The following is a 24,204-nucleotide window of genomic DNA, read 5'->3' as shown; positions in this document are numbered from 1 at the left end:
AGAATCAGAAAAAAGTCTGTTTCAGTAGCTAATTTTTGGTTCTAGATTTCAATCCAGCCAGTAGAGAGAGATCAAATAAGTGTTTTGAGACGGATATTACACTTGATCTGAGCCTTCAAGAGGCCCACACACACACACACACACACACACACACACAATCTCTGTTTTTTATTCTGAATTTGCATTTTTAGTTCTTTCTTCTAAGACACTTTTCATGAAGATGCACTTTTTAAATACAAAATGGAGATTGTCCTTTGCACTTATAGCTCACAGATCAGGAAGACCTATAAAAACAGGCTTTTCATCTCCCAAAAGTTTGCCCTGCCTCTTAGAAATCCAAGTGATCCCAAGTATAGCCCATTTCAGACCTTCATGAAAAACACAGCTTTTTGTTCTGTTTGCAAATGGTGGGCATTATAAGCTCCCTGTATTTTTTTTTCTGTGAAGATGGCCAGTGTTTATTCATTTCAGTTGCTTTGGGTATTTTGCTTATTTGCACAGGGAAACATTAAGTACAGCCTATTTCCTCAGAAGTGTTTACACTAAGTTAAGCCATGTAAAGGTTTGTCCAGTGAGAGAAGCTTTAGAAATACTTGCATTAATATCAGTAATAGACAGTAAAGACAGTACTAAAACTCATTTAATTTGGTTTCCTACTACCTTTATTAAAACATCTCAAGCTGGTTTACAATTTTTTTTTATTAGCTTTACAATTTCCTTGTGAGGTAGAAAAAGATTATCACAGGCAATGCTCATTTTCAGCAACACCTGGTAAGAGCAGCAACTCCTTACTAGCAACATTTCCCCTGACATTCCCTTAAACAACACCAGTCAGCTAGAAGCAAGTAGCACCAGGCCACTGACATACTGCTTTTAACAGGCATCAGTGGTATCCTCATGTTGCATATAATGAAACTGAAGCCTCATCTTCACTACTAAAATGTATCTTTTTACCTCTGGGTAAAAACATGCATGAAATATCCCAATGGAAGAACACAATGAAAAAAAGCACTTGTACTGTGAGGTAAACTCACCTAGGTCAACCCTACGCCACCATCTCTGTGAGTTCATTTCTTGGAAAATCTGTCTTCATTGTATTAGTTATCCTGGAGTAAAAACACAGCTATTCTTGCAGCAAAGGCAAACTCTGAAGCTTCAAGACTCTCAACAATGTTACCTAGGAAACCTGTGTAAGGGCTTTCATTAGGGAAGTGATTCTTCCATTCTATTTGGCTTTGGTAAGGCTGCACCTCATGTACCATGTCCAGTTTGGGAACCCACACTTTTAAGAAAGTTGTGAACAGATTGGAAAGAGTCCAGTAGAGGGCAACAAAAATTATTAGGGGCTTAGAAAGCATGACATGAAGAAAGGCTGAAAGATCTATGGTTATTTAATCTGGAGAAGAGAAGACAGAGGGGTGGGTTGTTAACAGCCTGAAGGCCAGTTACAGGGTGGATGGAGACAGACTATTCTCTGTGGCCATAAGGGACAGGGCTAGGAACAATGACCTCAAGAGCAGCAGAGGAATTTTAGATTGGATATTAGAAGGAATTTTTTGCTAAATAGAGTAGTTCTGGAATCTCCATCAGTGGCAATTTTCAAAAGTAGGCTGGAGAGACACTTGGCTGGGATGGTTTAGTCAGGCATGATCCTGCCTTGAGCAGGGGTCTGGATTAGATGACTTCACAAGGTCTTATCCAGTCCAGTCCTACAACCCTATGAACCCAGGTTACCTGATGCCCAGTAACTCAGGTCATTGAAAGCCATGGTTGACAAGGTTGGGTTGGAGGTAGGCCAGTGCTTCCAACATGGCCCTTGCTGCTAAATGCAGTGCAAGCAAAGCCCCAGTGTTGCCACTTCTTCCTGCTGTACAGTTGTAATACAGTGTGGGCAACCCCCATCACCCAACTGTGGTGTGGGCAAAGACCCCTTCCACCTCAACTATGCAGTCTAGACACAAGTCTCCACAGGGCAGATCTACATGTTGCTAACCTTTGGTGGTGAGAACTACAGAAGCCATTTCATCAGCAGCAAATGCGGATGGGGACAAGATGATAGCCACCCAGGTTACACATCTTCCACAAGGCCCCTTCAGACCCAGATACTCTGATTCTAGAAGCAGTTCAGTCTGAATCACGTTTGGCATGCGAGAGAAGTGGGTTGTGAGGGATTTTCAAGGGAGTTGAGATTCATAGGCCGTTGATCACACCCAATGCTAATAAGGGGACCCTAGGAAAAAACAATGGTCATAGACCATGACTCAGTTTCCCTGCTCCCTAGTGAATTAGCCAAGAGATCCTTATTTCATAGGAATGGGCAGGAATACACAAATCTGAACCTAAACTGTATAACCCCACCACACACAAAGGCTGAGGGGTGGAAGTCTGAAATGTGTGTCAAACCCTGAGGACAAATTCTGAGGGTCCTGAGACCTTGCCACTGGTAGTGAGTATGTTTGTTTATTCTCTGCTGTATGGGGTTGTTCTTGTTAATACTGCCTGATTGATAACATCCCAAGAAACCAGTGTATGGCTTGAAGAACTTGCTTTGGCTTCTCTTGCACTTCTCTGGATAAAATCCCCCAGAGACATCCTGGATGCAACAGGGAATGAAAATGAGGCTGTAATAGAACGAGCCCTTGTCCTTATGGTGTAAGCCTATTTATTTACCCAGCATGTCAAAATAACAAGGTTCTTGAACTCAAGTTGCTGTGTTCTTACAAGTGGCAGGGCTAGGGTGGAGACAGGGACAGGAGTCACACTGCTCTACAGTACAGCCTAGGTGGACCCAAGGCACCAGGCAGATCCTACCATGACAGAATGACTCTCAAATCCAGAGGCACATAAAGACCATGGAGAACAAGCCATTGCACAGGAAAGCCAGCAATTCGGCTACATACAAAAAGCTCAAGGCAGATTCAATCTGTTGTGCAATTTTCTGTAAGTCTCATGACTTTTGAGGAGAGGCTGAGGGAGAAGAGAAGACTGAAAGGTGATTAAATAGCAGCCTTCAACTACCTGAAGGGGGGTTAGAAAGAGGGTGGTGGCAGATGACAGAACAAGGAGCAATGGTCTCAAGTTGCAGCAAGGGAAGTTTAGGTTGGACATTAGGAAGAATTTTCTCACCAGGAGGGTAGTAAAATGCTGGAACAAGTTACCCAGAGAGGTGGTGGAACCTCCATCCTTGGAGGTTTTCAATACCTGGCTAGACAAAGCCTTGGCCGGGATGATCTAGTTAGGGACGGTCCTGCTTTGAGCAGGGGGGTGGTTAGATGACCTCTTGGTCACCTAGTCCAACCCTCGTTTTCTACGATTCTAGAGATCGGCAGTGAACAGCACACACAATTGCCCGTGGGGGTGATGCGCAAATCCTACACTGGGTTCTGCCATTTTTAAATCAGTCTGTGCATGCTGAACTGTTCTGTTACAGGTACTGGCCGGTTTTCAAACACTTATATCTATACCAGGCCTTTGGGGTGCCAAAAGGCCAGGCACCAAGGGGGAAGACTGGCTGCCCCCAGGGGGCCCTTGCCCACCCCTTGGCATCAGCAGAGAACACGAAAGCCTGCAAGAGCCATGCTGTGGAGACCACGACCGACCGACCCGGGTCACCTGCGGGCTAATGAGAGCGGATGATTTGTGTTAGCACCGTTGGAGGTGGGGGGGTGGGGAAGGGGCTGTGGGGGCCTCATGATACAGAGGCCAGGGCCGGGAAGAGCTACCCTCGCGGGGGCGCTGCCACAGGAACAAGCAAGAGGCGGGCCCCTCTCAGGGCCTCGGGGCACGGCAAGCCCCATGCTCCCCGGCGGGCGCCCAAGGCGCTGCAGCTCCGCTGGGTGGGGGCGGGACAGGATAGGGCAGGGCCCTCGCCAGGCCACAGCCTCCTGTCACTGCCGCTCTCGCGCCGCAGCCCCGGCGAGGCAAGGGGAGGACCAGCCTCAGCAGTTTTTAACCCTTTCGGGGTCAGCGCTGCGAACGCCAAAGCGGAGACGCTCCCGGAGCCGCAAGACCCGCCTCGCAGCGGCGGGAACCACGGATTGGCTGCGGAGCCTGCCCGTCAGGCTGGTGGGCGGGGTGGCGGTCCGGGCTCGCGTGACCCGTCATCGCCGCGCGCCGGCAGCGGGAGGCGGGGCCCGGCCCTGGCCTTAGCCTGCTGTTATGGCGGCCGTGGTGGAGCTCAGTGACTGTCCTGCCTATGCCTGCGACTCGGAGGTTGGCGCCGGCCCGACGGCTGGGGAGGCGTTGAGCGGTGCCCTGCGCTCCCTGGCCGAGTTGGCGGGGCAGGTCTGTGCGGGGCCGGGCCGGGCAAGTCTCGCTGGCTGCGCACCCTCCCCCTTCTCGCAGCGCCCGGCGGGGCCAGGGGGCGCTCCCCGCTGGGGTTCCCCGGGCTCGGGTCGCCGCTTCGCGCCTCCCCGGGGCGGGGCGGGGCCCTTCCGGGGTCGGTCACTTGGTTGTCTGGTCGTGGGCGCCCTGACTATGGGCCGGCGCCCGCCCCTTCCTCGGGCTCATGCCGCCCGCGAGCGTGTTCGTGGGGGCCCCGCGAAGCTCCCTTAAGGCAGCGCTTCTCATCCTTTTCTGTGTCAGGGCCCATTTGTAAACATCGGTGGCCAGTCCTGACCCGTTGCCCCCAGGCTCCAGCCCCCCCCCAGTGTGTGGAGCAGAGGCAGAGCAACTCCTCGCAGGCTGGAGCTCTGCCAGCCTGCGAGGGGAAAGCCATGGTTTCCCACGTTTTTCTCCTTTGAAGGAGAATCCTTTTTTAAAGTTTGTTCCTGACCCTTTTTCTATATTCTTGTGACCCACTTTTGGGTCACAACCCATGGGTTGAAAAATGGTGCTTTAAGGGACTGGGGGAGCCCTGGTCAGGATGTTGTGGCTCCTGGAGAGGCAGGCTCGCTCGGTGCTCCTGGTGCCTTGCAGCCTGAGCTTCCCCAGTTCTTGTTTGTGAATTTTGCAGGGTCCCAGGATTGTAAGCAATGACTTAAGAGTGAGTGGAAAGAATGGGAAACGTGTGCAGCTTGGTGGCTGTTTTCTGTAGAACTCAGTAGCCTCAGATATAAGTTTGCTCAGTTGTCTGCTGGTCTAACTCGCTGCAGTCTGACAATACCTTTTTTTTTTTGTTTTTGGTAGTTGCACAGGCCGTACTGGTCAAGTGAAGCAGGTATGACAGCTGCTTCATATCGCTCAGGCCCGTAAACATCTTGGCTCTCCAATACTGAGGGACTGCAGCATTAAGGACCTGAAAATCTAAAGATTAAAGCCCACATTCTTTCAGTTTTCCTATCTATAAAATGAATAAGAACACTTGCCTACCTTTCCAACTGGAATTTTGTGAAGATTAGTTAGCATTTTGCTATTAGACATGCCTCCCAACATCTGTACTAATTCTTTGTTAATTAAAGGAACTGAGTGGAGTGAAGAATTCCTCTTTTCTGGCCATCACAATGTGTCTCCTATTCTGAAATCACTTTTTTCTTCTTGTACTATACAGTGCAACCAAAATATCAAATCTTTAAACTTATGTGAAAAACAAAAGATCAGCCACATTCCTAAAGATGACACAATCTGTCCACCGGCTTAAAAGAGAGATCCCAACTATGCAGTTAGTCTAGTAAAAGATGTAATCAGAAATCCCTTGCTTTTTGTCTATTTTCTGGATCACCATGGCTACAGCCACAGTCTAAATTAGCTGCAAGGCTATTAACCGTTTTAAAAACAGTAGTTTCTATTACTGCTTTTAGTGTTTCACAAGTTATTCAAAGCCTGGCCATGTTGGTGCTGCATCTAGGTTCAGAATCCTAGTGTTTTCACTATGGAGAAGTGAGTGAGGGGGCTTAACAGAATTTAGCCACAGCAATTTTATTTCACAACAAGGTGGTTCTAGTCTAAAACACAGTCTACTGTTGGGACACATAGGGATATCTTTTGTGATGGAGTGGCTTACTCGTACTGTAAACTGCTGCAAAATAGACCATCAGCCAATGAAAGTGTAGCAGCTGCAATAACTAGTATCAAACACAAACATTATAGTCCACTTATCACACTATACAAAGACATTGTGTAAGGCTAGCACACTAGTATATACAAAAGTGTGGATTAATAGGGTTTAGCTTTGCTATAGGGATTATTCTTTACTTGTAATTTGAAAGCTGCTTGAATAAGCATGCCTCTTTAGCTTTTTAAACTGCTAATCTCCAAGTTATTCCCATTCAGAAACCTTGCTAAATTTTCATATGTTGAAATATCTATATAGAAGCCCGAATGAAATGTATAGTTGTTACTTTATTCTCAGCAAAAAAGATTCTCTGGGGAACTTTGAGGGAAGCATGTTTTTAATCTGTTAAATGCAAATCTCTGCCTCCACTGACAGGATAACAAAAATCATGAGTAGTTTTCAAAACACTGTGTCCTTTTTGTGGAGTGGGGGAGATAGAACAGCTCAGGCTGTGTGCACATGTAGGTATGTGATTGGTAATGCTGGCTTAGAGAAATAAGTAAAACTTCATTTTCTTGAGTAAATGAGGTATTCTAACATTAGCCTAGGGTCTAAAAACATGTTTTCCCCCCACTTGCTATCCAGGGTTTAGATTGAGCATTGAAAAGAGGAAAACCTCTTGCTTGAGAGAGATTTATGATATGTATTATATGAATGTGAACAAAAAGATTGAAAGTTTAGCCTATGTTATGTGTTTTTAGTAGTTTGGTAAATAGAAAAAAGTTGTATAAACTTGCTATTTAGGTCACTAGTTTTTCTGCCTTCATAAGAATTGCTAACCCCATCTGCTTTCCTGCAGATTGACTTGGGGCCTGATTTTAAACTTAATCCAGCCGTTCTCCCTGCATAAAGAATGGAGGATCAGGCTCCTTTCCAGATAGGAGTAGTATTAAGACAGTTCCAGTGCTTACCCAGTCATTTTAGTATTTTAATTGCTTTGCCTCCAAACTACTGCTAGCAGTCCTGTATATTTACTTTATTTACATTTGAATCTCTTTCTGTATAGTGTGCTTTTAGATTTTTTTCTTGCATATTTTAACCTTCAAATGTCTGCCCCCTTTAAAAAATATATTTTGAAGTCATCAAGAAGTAAATACATACCCATAATATTTGGTGCCATTAGACCAGTGTTTCCCAACCTTTTCCAGCCCAAGGCACACTTACAGTAATAAACATTTTCCATGTCACACCTGTTGAGGCATTCCCCATTCTCATACCTATTGTAGCTCATTGCCATGGCAAAATTCTGTGGCACACCTGTTCATTTCTGACAGCACGCTGATTGGGAAACACTGCATTAGACAATCCCTGTTAGAGCAGATGTCAAGGGTGTGCTTTTTGGTGCTGTTATGGCTGCCTGTGCATGGATCATTTTTCTTGTTAAAACTCTAGAAGTTTGCCATACCTGTGAAAATTAGCCTAAAATCACAACTATGGGAGTGAGTAGGGAATTCTGGGCACAGTTCTGAGAACGGCTGAGCATCCTGAACTCAGGTTGATTCAAGTAAGAGTTTACCTGAGCATAGGACAGTATGCTAAATTTGGGGCAGCCTCTAGTGGCTTATTTGGTTGGGAAAAAAATCTGTTTGGCTTTGATAAGCATTGCAAAAGTTTTTCACTTCTCAGAATCAAGTCTTGTGAGAAAAACAGTTAACTGCAATAGAAATGAGGTGTACATGAATGCGTATGCATATGATTAGCAATTATTAACAAAACACCTGGTAGTATAAGATGAAGGGGCTTTTTTGTAGTCCTTAAAAGTAAATTTTTGCACTTGGTGTGCACCTTTGTTTTTGCCAAGGAATGTTATTCATAGAGCATTGGTATTTATGTACTTTAGTCAATTGCATAGAAAGGAAAATTGTTTGTATTTTAAAGTTGGTTCAGTTGTGTGGGAAAGATTATGTTGCATAGTCTGGGTTTTGCTTAACCTGGGAATTCGTTAAAGATTCACCTTCCACCCACTGGCAGTAGAAAATTGTAATTTACATTCTTCCTTAAGAATTGAAGGTGTGATCTGGAAAAACGCTCAGCACCCACAGCTCCTACAAGGAATTGTGACTATTGGCATGCCTTTGAATCAGGGACATAATTTAGCACTTCCTCCCTTCCCCCCATATTTTTGTTGTAACGCTAGCAAGTCATAAACTATACGAAGATATTGTGTTGGCTGTTTGGTGTTGCTTCTTTCTTCTCTCTAACCAATTAAATAAAAATCAATGTTATTAATATAGCCAAAATATTTTAGTGTAATTGTTGGTGTAACCTGATCTAATAGACTGGCTTAAGCTGATAGAAGTTAAGAAGCTATGTTAATGCAATAGCAGTGCCATGGCTTAACTAAAGAATATTTTTTTAAAATAGATTTTCTTCAAATATTCGCAGTATATAGTAACTTATTTAGGGAATGACTGTTTGCTTTGTCTTCAGTTATAACTCTCATTTCAAACCTTTCCTCTTCCCTCACATAAAAATGCAATCAGGGACAGAATTTTTGTTGTCCTGTACAAGTCCTGTATACTTCTGTGACATTCTTTAATACAGCGTAATGGTGTAATTTTTGTGATGATGCTTGTTTTGCCCTTTTGAAGCTTAACCTTGGAGATGATGTGGTGAAAATTGTAATTGATTGGAGCAAGCTTCAAAGCACATCAGCACTCCAGCCGACGTTGCTCTTTAGTGCACTTCAGCAACATATTTTATTTTTACAGGTAAATATTTTATTGGATGTTTTAAACTTGGCCAGATATCACCAATTAAATGCAGTTAGATTTATTTCTCTAAAACTTCAATTGTTTTGCTCTAGAATTGCTAAATTTAGAAAGAGGAAGATGCAAATATATTATACCTTTGGGATTCCACCACACTTCACAGGTACTCAAACTTGTTATCTTATAGAGTTATCAGAACAGTTATGGGAATAGCCTACCAGGCTGCTGTGGGTAAGGAGATTGAACAAATGCAGTTTCGTTGATTTCCTAGACTTGCATTGTAAATTCAGCACATTTTCCATCTATGGTGGGTTATAATTAAGCAATAAGACACGGCAGGTGTGTGTCGTGCTATGATAATGATTCCATGCGTTGGGTGAGTTTTGAGGCACATGGAGTGCTTTCAGTGGTTCAAGAAGTGGCATTATCCCAGCATGACACATCCTGGAGTGTCGTAGTGCAATTAAACATATTTTCAGCATAGTTTTTTAGATAGAGTAATTTCTTTGACATTAATGCCTCATCTTTGCCAAGTAGCCAGTCCCCATTACTGTCACTTTAGTTAACTATTTGAAACTTTCTGGCACTGTCAAAAGTAGTAGCTATAGTTGCATGTTGTGTGTGGTATAGTTTTGATAGTTTTTAATGTTTACCAATTAATAACTAGTGGTATTAATGGTTCATGACATAACATTTATGAGGTGGTGATGTGCATGCATCTGTTTTTTGGGGGGTTTTTTATTTTACCTATTCTGTGACTCTATTGAATTTAAGGCAGCAGAGGGAAAAGAACTCATTACATTTGCTTGTCTGTATGTATAAGAAACAACTCTTTTACTTTTGTGGGGAGGAGTTTCCATCAATTCAGCAAGCAAAGAGAATAAATGCAAGATTAAAAGCAAGTAAAAATTATGTGCAGTCTCCTTCTGGCTATACCATACCCATTTCATTCCTTTTCAGGAAACCTGACTGGCAGAAATCCTGCCATTTTAGAAGTAGTAATTAACTCTGGTTTTGTAGGGCAGAAATAAGGCATAAAATTCAGGTGAGACATTAACTGTAGAAAGGGGAAAATCTGGGGTATAATTTGTGTTTACCTCTTATGCAGGAGTTATTTCAGTAAAATGATAACCATTTATTTTGCAGCTAAGAATCAGTCCCTTCTCATTTAATTTCATGACCTAAGTAGATAATCAGCCATATCAAGAAAAGCCTGTGTCTGAGATAACACCTATATATTTCATGTCTGTTCTCTCATACTCTTTGGGCAACTGCAGTTTCAAGTGGAGAATTTTGTGATGTGGTGGTAAAGTAAGGGCTTTACAGAGTGAGAGCACTGGCTTTCATGTTAAGGAGGAAAAATACTAAGCCTTAGTGTTCTGAGTAGGCATTTGAATGACATGTTAATTAAGTGGTATTGGTGCCAAAGTCTGAAGCTGTGATTTGGCTTATAACAGATGAGTAACAGACTGATTTGCTCATAGATTTTGGGTTTCATACTACACATGCACACGCGCGTAAAAAGCCAGATCACAAGGATCTAAAATATGTGTATATCAGTATTTAGAAGTGTTGTACTTTTAGTTGGTCTTGGAGTGAATTGTAAATTGATATTGTGTGGTCTCTCACATTTTTAATCACTGTATTTTAGAAACTATATTTAAAAATGCATGGCCATTTTAAATTCTACTATATTATTTTTGTTCAGCCTCTTTTAGAAAAACTCCAGTCGTCAATTAAAGAGGAAAACACAGGCCACGATGAAACTACAGGTAAAGCAGAAAGCAAGACATGTGATAAGAGTTCAAAGTTAGCTGATAATAACTCACAGATAGAAGAAAAGTACACAAGTTATGATTCTGGAGATCTGAAAGAAGTTCGTATTAATTTTGATCCAGAGGTGGTGCAGATAAAAGCTGGAAAGGCAGAAGTAAGTGACCTAGATTTGAGAAACAACAATTCTTTAATTTTAAATGTGAACAATGACATAAATATATACCATCATGCTTATTACCTGCAGATTGACAGGCGAATATCGGCCTTTATTGAGAGGAAACAAGCAGAGATCAATGAAAATAACGTCAGGGAATTTTGCAATGTTATTGATTGTAATCAAGGTAACTATCCAGTCAGTGTTTAATCTTCCTAGCAATTACTACTTTTCATTTAAAAATGTGCAGTTTATAGTTTAAAACAGACTTTGTTTTAAAAATAACTCAAGTTTAGACAGTTGCATGTGTGATATAGAAATCATGGGGAGAGGTTACTTTCTTGGTATTAAAGGTTAATAGCATCTGTACTGAAAGAAGAATATTATCCTTGTTTTTAAAACTTAAGTTTAAATGTGATGTCTGCTTTATGATGTTATTTTGTTGCTGACTTTTTAATAGGAACACAATTTAACTGAATTAAAATGCAGAAATGTCTTATCAGTTATATGTTGCAAGTTGAACAAAGATTTTTTTTTTTTAATACTACTTTATAATTCAAATAAATTACTAGGTAGTTTTTAAAATGGGTCTTGCATTAAACAGTCAGGCTTTTGTTCTGTACAGTCACTGTCAGCTTTTGAAGACAGTCATTTTATAACCTAAGTAGTAAGATATTGAAGTTTCTCTGTATTCTTTCATTATAGTTCCAGTGTATATGAACCTAGATGTGCATAACAACATATGTGACTCGCATAGTTTTGGATATGAAAGATCATTATAAGTTGTTATAAAATGAAATGTTTATATGCTTTATTAAATAGAGTTGGAATGAATAAACATTTTAAAATGTTAAAATAACCTTAGAAACATTGAAAGTTACAAGCTACCATAAAAGATGCTAGATAAACATTTATTTAAGTCACTTGATATTTTTAAAGTTGTAGTAAGTGAATTTGCATAATAAAGAGAATGCATATTCTAGAATTTTTGTATTTATGTTCATAATGTTAATGGAGCTGCGAGTGAATATGGACAGGAATAATATACAAATGTTATGGTACAAGTTAATGTACAGTGCTCTAAGAGTTTACAATTCAATAAACCATATAAGCCACAGACTATCAAAATAAGGAGGTTGAGGGGTGGAACAAGAATACTAAATCAGACCGTGCTCCAATAAGAGAGAAATATAGTAGAAGAGGGAAACATTGGAGAAACAGCTTTAAAAAAGCACTTGGGGGAAGGCCATTATGAAATAATCACTTGCATACTGTACACACGCTTTACCCCAAAATTGGGGTGTGCGCCTCAGGGTAAGTCCACCAGCATTGTGTATGCACAACTTTACAGGAGGGAGTTGCCCCATCGAATACAATGAGGCTAGGCAAATGTGTGAAGTTTACTCAACTGGGGCATGTGTCTTTTACATGTATAGAACGAGGACATTTAAGCTAGAAGTGGCAAAACCAATAATGTAATAGGATGTTTTAATTTACGAACGAGTACTTTGGGCAGTACAGTGTTTCACTACCAGGATGCTGTGATACCTTCAGATGCCATGTGATCCTCTTAAGGGTGCCACCCAGTATTAGCACTGGTAAGTGTGGAAACACAAACACATGATTCATAAGATAAAACCAACAGATTTCAAATAGGAATCCATAGTGTCAAAAACAGGACAAAGTGACCTGTCATTGTCTTTGAATTTTTTTGCAACATGAGAATTGTTCTAGTATTTTTCCTTAGCCAAAAAAATGAGCAGAAACTAAGAACTTGCATGTCTGAGAGATGGCTCGAGTCTAACAAGCTTGAGAACTATTGACTTAGGGTCACATTCTTTTTCAAAATTTCCTTAGAGAACAGCTGTGCCAGAACAGATGCAGTTTTCACACCTTACCCTGGATTTAAAAGTCATGTAAAAGGTAAGCAGTCATTTCTAATACCCATGCACTTACTTATTTTCCAGAAAGAAAAGCTCTGATTAACATTGGTGGGTGGGACAAAAGAAGATCAAATTTGGCTCAATTTGGGTGTTTAAAAAATGAGTCTTTTATAGAACATTTTAAAAAACCATGGAAACTTTTGTATTGATTTCAAGGTTAATGAAAGCAGTTTTGAATGGTTTCCCTGCAAGATTTTGGATTCAAAGACTGCTGCAATGTGCTAATGCATGAGAATCTGAAAGAGTATTTTGCTAGAAGCAAAAGCAAACTAGTCTGTTGCCATTGACGGAGATAAAAGATGTTTTTAAAGGGTGAGCAGAATAGATGCAGGCTTAAGAATTGTTTGGTTTTAATGGTCTATGATTAATCTAGATGAAGAATTTGATTTTTTTTTTAATTAATTTTTTTGTTTCCCTGTTGAATTTAGGGGAAAACACAAATTCTAAGCATAGCTGTGTTGTACTGCACAGCTGTACAGTTTGTGATTATCACAAGGATTGCATCGTTGTTTTAATACTCCATTGATTTCATTTGTTGCTGAGTAGGACTCTCCTATTGAGAGGAGCCTGTCCTTGCCCCGTCTGGGTGAAAGGGCTTGTTCTCTTCTCCAACCTATTCCATTCTTTGGCTAGTGCTTCGACAGAAAAGATTTTGCACTTGCCTCTTCCGCTCCGTACTATTCTAATGGTTTTAAAGGGGCAGGAGAGACTAGATTGTAGCAGGTGGAGTTCTATGGGAGTGACAGTCTGGCTTGTTTCTCAAGTATTTTAAGAAGGGAAAATTAAAGAAAATAGAGCAAATGGTCTTAAAAAGAGAGAGATGCATAGCCAAGTTAAGTGTGTAAAATGTGCCTAATAATGCTGTTCAGCCACATATACAACTTGCTATTTTAAACACAAATACAAACATAACTCTTCTCCTTTCCTGAAAACTAGAATTATACCCTGCTGTCTACTTTTTTCTCCCCTTCAGAAAAAATAAATCTCAGAAGATACTGTCAACTAGTTTCACAGTATATTTCTAAACTTAACCAGTTCAGGCAAAACTAACTAAATTCAGATTCTGGGCTAAAAGGGAGATGGCAGAAGTGAATCTCAGACATAAGAACTGTTCTACTGAGAACTGTTGGTCAGTGTATCTTGAGGCAGGTAATTGCAGAGTGTCAAGTGATCTCAAATGGCACAGTATTATAGGGAAGAAAACATGGCCCTTCAGGTAGCTAAAACCCAAACTGCTCAGAACCTTTTCTAGGTCAGAACCAGCACTGTGAATTGCAATTGGAAAGGAATGAGAGTGAGCCAATGTAAATTGAGGAGTACACATGTAATAGACTTCCTGCAAGAGATGCCAGGGTAGTAGAGAGGCTGTATGCTGAGTCATCTGAAGTTTTCTGTGTGGTTTTCAGATTTATCCAAGAAGAACACGCAGCCAGAAACCCACCTAGAGGGGGCTGAGGAGTGGGCAATATTTATTAACCTTGATGCAAAGATATGTCAAAATCTTTTAGCCATGCATAGAGGGTGGGAAGGGAGAAGCCTACTGAGCACCTGGAAGGAGCTGCAGATCCAACAATATCCCCAAATTGCTAACCCAAGTAACAGAGATTGAGAGTTCCTTGCTAATACTTTTTTGATTCTTCCAGATATCCTTTCCCATCTAATCTCTAAACAGACTGGATTTGTACCATTTCCCATAACATTAGGTTATGACTTCTTCTTTACTCTTCTACCTACAATATCTTATATCCAGTCCTCAGCTTTACTTTGACATTATATCTGTATAATCAGCAGGGATCCTGGTTTTCTCTCATAAAAAAAAAAATCCCAATATTTGGTTTTAAAAAAGTAACTCAGAATCCACATTTTTCAATGATTAAAATGAAACACCATTAATATATAGATGTAGATATAGTGGGTGTTTCATTTTAATCCAAGAAAAATGTGGGTTTTGGGTTACTTTTTTTTAAACTGAAAATTGGGAATATTTTTTTAAATCAGAGAAAACCAGGATCCTTGATAATCAAATTAGTGCCTAATGGACCAGTAAATTTTCACTCTAAAAAGTCCTGATATTTCACTCCTTGTAAGTGAGAGGAGAAATTGCCCTTACTACAAATAAATTGCAATGAAAGCCCTAAGTTACAGTTTTTATCCATCCCTTAATTTTAGTTAGGAAATTAGTTTTATTTAGCCTTTAATCTAAAATGTTGCTAGGACTTTATTACATGGGAAACTGTGATGGAATTGACTTGCTGATTAATTAATATTATTGGTTTAAAAAGCATTTTCATTTTCTTGTTAGTCAAATGAGAAGCTCCTGGTATGAGAGACTGACTTGTACTTTAAGTGTGTATATGAACTAATCTTGTCTCCTCTTAATTTAGTTTCTAGAGTTGTAAATACCTACGGCCCTCAAACTAGATCCGAAGGAGCACATGGATCCAATAAAGCCAGTATCCCTGTTCGTGACTGTGGAAACCAGGCTGTAGAGGAAAGACTACAAAACATTGAAGCACACTTGCGGTTACAAACAGGTTTATATCAGGTTTTCTAAATGCAAGATCAGAATGTTAAATTGTATGGTAACTGTTTTTAATGCTGTCCAGTTGGGTGATGTTTCCAGTTCAGTCTCTAACCCTAAAGGTTATGGTCTGGATCATATATAGCCTGGTAGTTAACTTATCCAGAATGTGGGAGACCTGGGTTTAATGTTCTTCCCTGCAAGGATTCAAACCCAATGTTTCCCATTTCCTAAGAGAGTGCCCTAACCAGAAGGCTATCACTAGTCTGGGTAGGAGAACTCCTCCTTTCCCTCCTTCAAGCTGTACCACTGCAGAAAAGGTTGCAGGATTCACTGGGTCAGTCATCTGGGTGGAAGAAGAGACCTAGGTCTCAATCTTTGGAGTCCATTAAACCAGAAGCATGCTGCCTCTTGTGTTTTTCTTGTGACCTAGGGAATCCTGAATGGCTGCCACTGCAGTCTGTGGAGAGCTAGATCCAATCAATCCATGTTAGGCATTCTTTGGAAAAGGATTGCGGCAGAGGAGCCTTTTTTCTGAGTTGTATTCCAGCTTAGGCTTAGGCTGCTCAGGCCTCTAAAACTGAGATGCTTCTGTGCATGTGCAGAAGTATAACTTTCAGGTGCCTGAGGAACTTCAAGGTCACAAGCTGTGTGACTTTGAGTTGAAGCGCCCCCAGAGTTAGGAGGCAGCTAAGTCGGAGTTTCAGATTCAGGATTGTTCTTTGCTCAGCACTGCTACTCAGAGCAGTTCCAGCCCAGAACTGCTCTTTTCCTTCTACAGTAGAAGGTGGCAGCACTAGGAGGAAGAAGATGGAAGGAGTTTTAAGTAAAAGCTGCTGAGTGGTGAGCAGAGAGCAGGCTGAAAACCAGGAAGGCAGGCAGCCAGTCACAAAATGGTCTGCATGTGTTTTAGAAGTAATAAAGTTAAGTGACAAAACCATATATTTAATGCTTATTTCAACACTGCCTTGAAGGAAGGAGGCCTGGATCAACTGATGGAAACAAATTAGAGCTGGAAATGACATTAAATGTAGAGGGGAAAGCAGCAGATGGCATAAAAGCATCAGGCTACATCAGGCACTACTTCAGGTGAAACCAGATAGGCTGCCAAGATTAAAAATAATCTGAAATCTACTCCTGGGCTAAAGAATTACTTCAATTTATAGACTGTCTTGCATCATAACAGCTGAAGCCACATGTTGCCCATTTGTCTAGTTTAGGGGTAGGCAACCTTTTCTAGCTTCAGGCTAGAATGACCCATCTTGGGTCACAGGTGGGCAGACAGGCACTAGGTCTCAGTCACTGGTGCCACTGATTCTTATGGAAGCACAGGGAGAAGTGTCTGCTGCTGCTGCCTGTCTCTGCCACTGAAGCCCAAGTTCTGTGGGTCAGGTGCTGTCTGTAGGCTGTAGGTTGCCAGCCTCTGGTCTAGTTAGTACTGCAAGATACTGTAATAAAAGCAGAGACAACAGAAGATTTTCAACCCCACCTTGTTCCTCCCCAGTATTTCTCCCTAGTACAGGCAGAGAAGTACCATTCTCATCCCCAGGCACAGAGTGCTTTAATGGTGCTGGGTGACACTCGAGGCACTGCCACTCAGGAGTATAGGTTTCTCTTTCACCAATAGGATGACAGTGTTCTTGTGCCAGTTCAAAAAGGAGCCTTCACATTTCGAGTAGGATATGGACAGATATGTGAAGGAGTAGGACTGGTAAAGATAAAGTAAAATGGATAATGGAATTCTGAATTCAATGGCCTTAAACTTTCTTTTGGCCTGTTGTGTGTACTACCTGAAATCTGTGATGTAACATGCATTAGGAAGGTGTTAAGTTAGTTCTAGGTTGGGGTTTTTTTTTTTGCACAGGTGTTTCAGAATCTTTTATATGCTATAAAGGATGTCTCAAGTCCTCATACCCTGAAAAATCCATTTGTCCAATCATGGGTGGCGATTTGGATGTTTTCCTTGGCACAGTGAGTGTTTAACTAAAAAATTCTAGCTCTGATTAGAAAGACCATTTTTTTAACTTCAAATAGATGCATTTTTCCTGAGTCTGCAGGTAGCTTCAGTACCTCCTGTTTCAAAGAAAAAAAACAACCTTTGTCTAGTTTCACTGCTGCTTTCAGTAACATCACTTTCATGGTTCTGTTGTTTTAGTAAGCAGGAAGAAACAGCAATTGGTACAAGTGTTGTTGAGAAACTAATGAATGAAGCAGCTGAGTCTTTTCCCCCCACTCTCCAGATGCAAGCAAGGCATATCTCCTTACTCTTCCAGAGCTAGAGAGGGCCCAGGGAGCACCTTGTTAGACATCTCAACAACTGCATGAAGCTTGGCCTCTTAACAGGACATTGCCCTGGACTATGTCAGTTACATTTCCCCTCTGTTTTTATTACTTGGTTGGTAGGTGAATTCAGATTGTGCTATGAAGTTTGTAATTATGCAGATGCTTTCCTGACTCTTCCTACATGGATTGTTACATTTAGGAGGTCCGGTACCTAGAGACATTTATCAGAGAATTAAAAAACTTGAAGATAAAATTCTTGAATTGGAAGGCCTCTCACCAGAATATTTTCAGTCTGTAGTAAGTAATTTTTTGGCATCATTGTTTTGTTAAACATGTTCAGAGGTTGTTTTTTTTTTTATAAATTTTTGATAGCAAAAATAGCAAATCTTATGTTATCATATGTTATGCTATGAATATTAGATGATAAAACCAAGTAACAAGGAGGTATATAACCTGTTCTCCCCACTGTGACCTTGGGGGATGTATTTTAATAGTTGTTAATATATTTGATTGAAAACTTGAGTTTAATGTTGGGAACAAATGCAATCGCATAACCTAAAATAATGAAAACAGTAAGAAGGTGCATATCCTACTATAGTGCCTGGATGCTTTCCCTAAAAATATCTAGATGACTAACTTAAATTGATTAAAAGTATGATACTCATAAAAGTGAGAGCTGGAATTAAATCTGTTGTGGAATTTGTTTATCTGTATATATGATATGATTGAGTTCTACAGTTACAGAGGTCATTAATATCAAATACTGTTTTGCAGCAGGAGTGATGACAGACCTGAGAGGATTGGAGGATAGAGAATTGGGGATTGTCTTATATGGGTGGTGTTTTTTAAAGCTAACCATCACACCAAATTCTGCCATTAATTGTATAGACAAAGTAAATGTAGTTTATACTCTGCCTTCAGAATTGTATTTAGTAAACAAGTTTAATTCTTTTCCAGTGAAATGCAGCATAAGTAAAAAGTAATTAAGAAAGGCTGCATGAAAGGTGTGTTGGGTTTTTTCCACCTTTCTTCAGTATGAAAGATATGAACAAAACACAGTGGAGTTGGTTATAGTGAGACTGGTGAGAAAAAGGGGGGAGATAGTGAAACTGGTGAGATGCAAAGAACTGTCCTGCCCAAAATCAACTTAGAAAAGGTCTCCCTCAATTACAAAATAAGTACTGTTATTTATGAAGTTTAAGGTAACTGTCCTCTTAAATATACAAAACTACTGTTGAGATAATCACGGTTTTGTATTTAAAATAATAGATATTGATTAGCTTTTCCTAAAAGTGCTTGAATCTGGGCACCAGGGGTTCAGTTAAACTTTAAAATTTGAACATGGCAGGAAGTAAAATGTGCAGATTACACCTTATTCAAACATCAGTTTAATGTACCCTTTTTGTCTAACCGTGGAGCTACAGTTTCCTCTTGGAAATGAAGCAGACAGGAGTGTGGGACTGAAAACTAAAACAAGGAAGGGATCAGCAGGGCAAAAGAAAAGGTATTCAGTCCAGTGGAGGAGGTTTATATGAGAGAGCCCTTTACAGGGAGGAACAAGGGACATTTGTATGTTAACAGAGGAAGGAGCTGTCCAACAAGACCATCAGCCCTATTCTTTGATAGGAGAGGAGAGAGAGGAAACCTGGGGTTTAGCTATTCCATTGGTGCAGAGGATATTCTTGGAATAGGTGGATGGGTTTTTTATGATCTTAGCTAGCATTTCTCTCAACTGTAAATTTTACTTAATCGTAAGAGGATATATTTGTATCTGTGGAATGGCGATCCTTTTGGTGCTCTGAAAGAGTATTCCTGGTTTAGTAGGGGTGCACCAATAAGAGATTTTTGAGGCCGATACCAATAGTCGATATTTAAGGAGACATTTCAGCCAATACTGATCTGATATCCTATACAGATGCCATCAGGTGGTAAGTCCAGTGGGGAGGGGAAGGGCTGTGGGGGGGCAGATCAGTGCCCCCCATAGTGAGGGAGGGGGCAGGGGCAGATGCTGCCCAGGACGGGATGTGGGACAGGCGCAGCTCATGGGGTGGGAGCAGCTCCTGCCGCTGTTTATACCCAGGGAGGGTGGGCACGCCCTTGGATCTGCTCAGTGCAGGGTGGGCTGGAGCTGGAGCTGCACTGGGCTTTTCTTTCTGGGGGCTGGGCTTGGAGCAGGCTCCGGCGGCACTGGGAGGAGGCTGCAGCTACTCCAAATTTCGCTGCAGCTCCGCTCCCAGCCCCACACCTCTGTCCGCTGCCCGGTGCAGCCCCGGTTGAACACCCTGCCTCCACCCAAGTGCCAGGAAAAGCCAGGGTTGCAGCAGGCAGTGATGCAGGGCTGGGAGCGGAGCCATGGCGAAATATGGGGTAGCTGCAGCCTCCTCCCAGCACTGCTGGAGCCTGCTTTGAGCCCAGTGCCTGGTGAGAAAAGCCCCATGCAGCACCAGCTCTGGCCCTACCCTGTAGCTGCAGCCTGCCCCGTGCTGCACAGATTCGGGGGCAGACGCTCCCCCGCCCTCCCTACATGCAAGGAGGAGTGGGAGCTGCCCCTGCCCCACAAGCTGTGGCTCCACCCCAGGCCCACCCTGCCCCTACCCCCACCCCCTCCCTCACCACAGGGGGTGTTTACTGCCCTCCCCCCCACGCCCCTTCCCTCCCACCTCCCCTTCTGACTTACCAGCTGGAGGCAGTTCTCCATGCTGCCGGCTCTGCTGCGTGATGTGCTGCGGCTGCACGCAGCATGGGCATTTATCAGCCAAATTATTGGTCCCTTTGAGCCAATATCCGATATAGACAATTTTCTTCATATTGGTACCAATCTGATATCAGACCGATATATCGGTGCACCTCTATTGTTTAGGGATATGATAGACGGTGTAAATTTTAGTTTGTGTTTAGTAAATGCTATACTAAGTTGTGGTTGATATTTATTCAATCTAGAATTTTTCTGGCAAAAGGAGGAAGGTTCAACCACCCCACGTAAGTGACATTAAATTTTGTTTACTTATAACCACTTCCTCAAATAAAATCCTCATTTTCAATAGAGTATTATCAAAGTGTACAACCAGGTAATTGCTTCATATGTGTAGTTAAATAAATGTTGGGTTACTAAGTTCCCTTCAAACACCAGTCTCCCAATCATGTGGCCACAGACATGTTTCAGTGCACAAATTCTTAACAATATATTTTAATCTAAAAATCTGTTCAACTTTGTTCTTAAACATCTGCTGGAATAGACTAGATATACTTCAGTTCTACCACAAAGGAGGGATTTAAATAAATAAGTAGTTTTCAAACAGTGGTCTGCAGAGATCCTCAGACTGTGTAAGGGGTCTGCGAAAGATGACTGATCAATCAAGATTATGTGAATAATTTACTTATAATTCAAAAGGGTCCACACTTCCATTCAAAATTTCCGAAGGGGTCTGTACTTCAATTCAAAGTTTTGTAGCGGTCCACATTTGAAAAAAGGTGAAGACCTCTGGAATAGATGAGCTCTTGAAGTTCATTCCAGCTGTACATTTTTGTCTTTGTTCTGTGATTTTGTTTGTCCCTTCCCAATAGAGGTAGTTCTTAGATTCTTCAGGTTTCAGACAACTTTGTGAAAGTATTTTTATCTTGGTACTGAATCATCATGAAGTAAAATATCTGAAGCTTTGCTAGAACACTTCTCTGGCAATTCCAAGATGTAAATTGTGTGGTGTTTTTTGTTGTTTTTTTTTTCTTCTTGTAGCAGAATTATTCATTGGCTGAACTTGATGAGAAGATCAATGCAATTAAGCAAGCGCTACTAAGAAAAACAAAGGAAGCTAAATCCAAGGAGGTTGACCAGCTTCTTCGATAAAATCTTTTCAGAATTCTCATCTCTTTTAACAGATTCTTAAATTTTAGACCCAAATCTCAGTAGTGTTCCTCTGGAATGGCTTCGGTAATGAAACCGAAACATGCGTGCAAACTCCCTTTTGGGTATTTTTGACAACTTTTACTCTTGTCACTATCTGCTAAAACCAATCTCAAGTTAACCAAGCTGTTTCTTTAAAATGTGAATGCTTTGAAAGTAGCATTCTAAAAATATATTTCCTTCTGTTGTAAAGGAGGATTTACATTTTTCATCCATGAAAATCTTTTAACTTCATTGTACAAAGCTACATTTCATTGGTGACTTTGGTGGATTAGAGGAAAAATCTTTTGGATAAAGCAGTATTCCGAAGGGCTATCTGAAGTAAAATGTTAGTGTTCATGAAAGTAATTTGCATAATTTTGTGAAATAAACTAATATACCTACTTTGTGCTTGAGTGAATTTTTTTTGCTAATAAGACCAATATGGCATCACAAAATCCATTAAAAAGGAAATAAGTCTTCTAGTTGTTGGTTGTATGCATTTCTGAAGACTTTGTTCATTGTGAGGCAAAAAGGTGTAATGTTAGGTGTAGATAGAGGCAAACCACCGATTTCACTGCAAAAACCTGTTAGAGCTTAAGATCGATAACAGCCTAACAGGTTTTAGAATGTGTTAAATCTTAACCACACTAGGGTATTAAGTGGTGCGTGTTAGAATGTGTTAACACATTAGCTAACCTGCTTTTAAATACCTTTGTTTCTAAGTCTAAACCGGGCTGCTCGCTTAAAAATCAGTAATGGGAAACTAGTCTACTTTGTTTAATGTTAGACCTTGCCTGTACAAGAAAGTACAGTTCATCTTTTGTTGCTCTTTGGCATCAACTGCTGTGCATCCATAAAAAGTTGTTTATGCAAATTATGTGGTGTCTTACCATGTATTAATATAGTTGTAAAATGAAATAGCTATTATGGAGTAAGGTTTTTATGGATGCATCCACATTTAAAATTAATTCTTTTACTTCTGAATCATACCACTATCTCCACTGCATTGCTTCATCCTTTATCTCCCTGTGTATGGTCATGCTGTTCCTCCATGTCTCTCAAGTTATATTGACTGGATATCGTCTTCTTTAACTGTTAACATGGAGATAGAATGTGTCTTGTTTCCAGCCTGTGGTACATTAATACACAAATGCATTACAGCAACTAGCCCAGTGTCTCCAAATGGACACATAGCATGGTGGGTTCAGTGGTTAGAGCAGAGGCAGGCAGGAGTCATGACTCCTGGGTTCTATTTCCAGGTCATGGAATGGAAAGAGGTAAAATGGGTAACCACCAAAGCAGCAGTGGACCTCAAGCATGAAGAGATTTCTTCAGTACTCCAAGCCCTAAGACAAAAACTTACATGCAAGAGATACTGTTTGAATCTCAAAATGACTTGGCTTAAAAATCCACACCTGAATGACTTGGCTGTGGATGGCATTACTATTAGTAAGAAATTTGTACCAAAATGCAATGGTTAAGGAGCTTTTTGTTCCACATGCCAACAGGATATATTTCCCCTTCTCCCTCAGAAATATCACGTTCTGTAAATATGAGACCAAACATCCCACTTGCACCATGTGTTTCTCCCTTTCCCTCTCACCACTGCCCTCTCCTCAAGATGGCAGCACTGCAGCAGTTAAAAATTGTGCTTTCTGTAATGCAGGTATAGTTGTAATAAGCAGCAGCAAGAGCATAAGTGGAGGGGTCATCCTTGGCATTCACAGGCAACCATTTATCCAAAGAATCCTAAAAATTGTTCAGTCCAAACAACAAGAAACAAGACAAGAAATGTCAGGAATTCTCTATAACGTGCCACAAGTAAAAGCAGGGGAGATGGGTCTGATACAGATGTAATTGGTTAAAAAATGTCCTGTGGATTTTAGGAAGAGGAGTATATCTGTTACAGAGGAAAGAAAAGAAACCCACAATCCCTGCCAAGCCAACCTAAGGCAGGAAGGAGGGAGCTCTTACTACTTGTTTTAATATTCTTTGCAAGGTTTAACTCAAAAGATCCAAGAGAGAAACCTAGATGCCATTCTCACTTTATTTCTGCTACCTTTGACTACAAAAAGATCTTTATTTACTGATCAATTTCTTCTAATCCTAATAGATCCTCTAGCCTGAATGGCCTGCTCAAGGTACTAGTTCATTTATGTAGGTCTGTTGCCCTTTCCTATTAATGTTTTTCTCTTCCTTGGGATGCAAGTTCCTGAGAATATTTGCATTTTTGCCTTAAAGTAATTCTTTGCTGCTTTTTACACCAAAGTCTTTTAGCTCTCTAATTCAGTATACCTCCCTAACTAATTGCCTTAATTTTTTTCAGTTAGTCCTGATTTAAACGTCTTATCAGTCAGCTCAGCCTTGATCCCAGAATGCTATTTTTATGCTTACTCATGTAGAGTCTGTCTGTACAGAAAAGTTGTCTGTGTGTGACTGTTTGCCAGTGAGCAGACATTCCTGAAACTTCCCATTAGTGCCAAGCCCTGAGCCATCTGTTCTTCCTCCCATCTACTCTTCATATGGGAAGAATCCCAGTGAAGTTCTCTTGGACTTCTAGTTCTTTTAAGCATATTCAGTCTGATGTAAAGGAGGGCAGGATAGTACCTTTAGAGCAGTGATTCTCAACCAAGGTGCCTAGACATCTTTTTTTTTTTTAACAGTGCCACACAGTGTTAGCACTGTTAGGTATGCAGATGTGATTCATGAGATAAATGTTACAATATCTTCCATGGTTTAGGGATACTGGTAGCAAGAGGGCACTGCTTGAGACGCCAATATCTTAAGGGATAGCCAGCACGGGTTTGTTGCGGGTAGGTCTTGCTTGACCAATCTCATTTCCTTCTACGACCAGGTGACCTATCACCTGGACAAGGGAGATAAGATTGATGTCATATATCTTGACTTCAAAAAAGCCTTCGATCTGGTGTCCCATGATCGT

The 24,204-nt window shown here is 41.0% G+C and overlaps 1 protein-coding gene across 7 annotated transcripts; it reads left to right on the top strand.

Moving 5' to 3' along the window:
- Positions 1 to 4,113: 4,113 nt before the first annotated feature.
- Positions 4,114 to 21,664, top strand: MBIP (MAP3K12 binding inhibitory protein 1). 7 transcript variants are annotated; one of them, XM_014611329.3, is made up of 9 exons: positions 4,114 to 4,212; positions 8,584 to 8,703; positions 10,412 to 10,633; positions 10,724 to 10,820; positions 12,491 to 12,556; positions 14,961 to 15,110; positions 17,580 to 17,677; positions 20,321 to 20,359; positions 21,114 to 21,664. In XM_014611329.3, exons 1-9 carry the CDS (start codon positions 4,159 to 4,161, stop codon positions 21,222 to 21,224), a joined length of 957 nt encoding a protein of 318 aa, XP_014466815.1. In that variant the 5' UTR covers positions 4,114 to 4,158; the 3' UTR covers positions 21,225 to 21,664. The 7 variants fall into 7 exon arrangements, with proteins under 7 accessions (XP_014466815.1, XP_019344283.1, XP_019344282.1 ...); XM_014611328.3 differs by having other exon boundaries at positions 4,116 to 4,284; positions 21,117 to 21,664; XM_014611327.3 differs by having other exon boundaries at positions 4,117 to 4,284.
- Positions 21,665 to 24,204: the final 2,540 nt, after the last annotated feature.

Source organism: Alligator mississippiensis, chromosome 2 (assembly GCF_030867095.1).
Source record: "Alligator mississippiensis isolate rAllMis1 chromosome 2, rAllMis1, whole genome shotgun sequence".
In the NCBI taxonomy this organism is placed as follows: domain Eukaryota; kingdom Metazoa; phylum Chordata; order Crocodylia; family Alligatoridae; genus Alligator; species Alligator mississippiensis.
The sequence above is the reverse complement of the archived record's forward strand: the minus strand, read 5'-3'. Positions and strand labels throughout refer to the sequence as shown.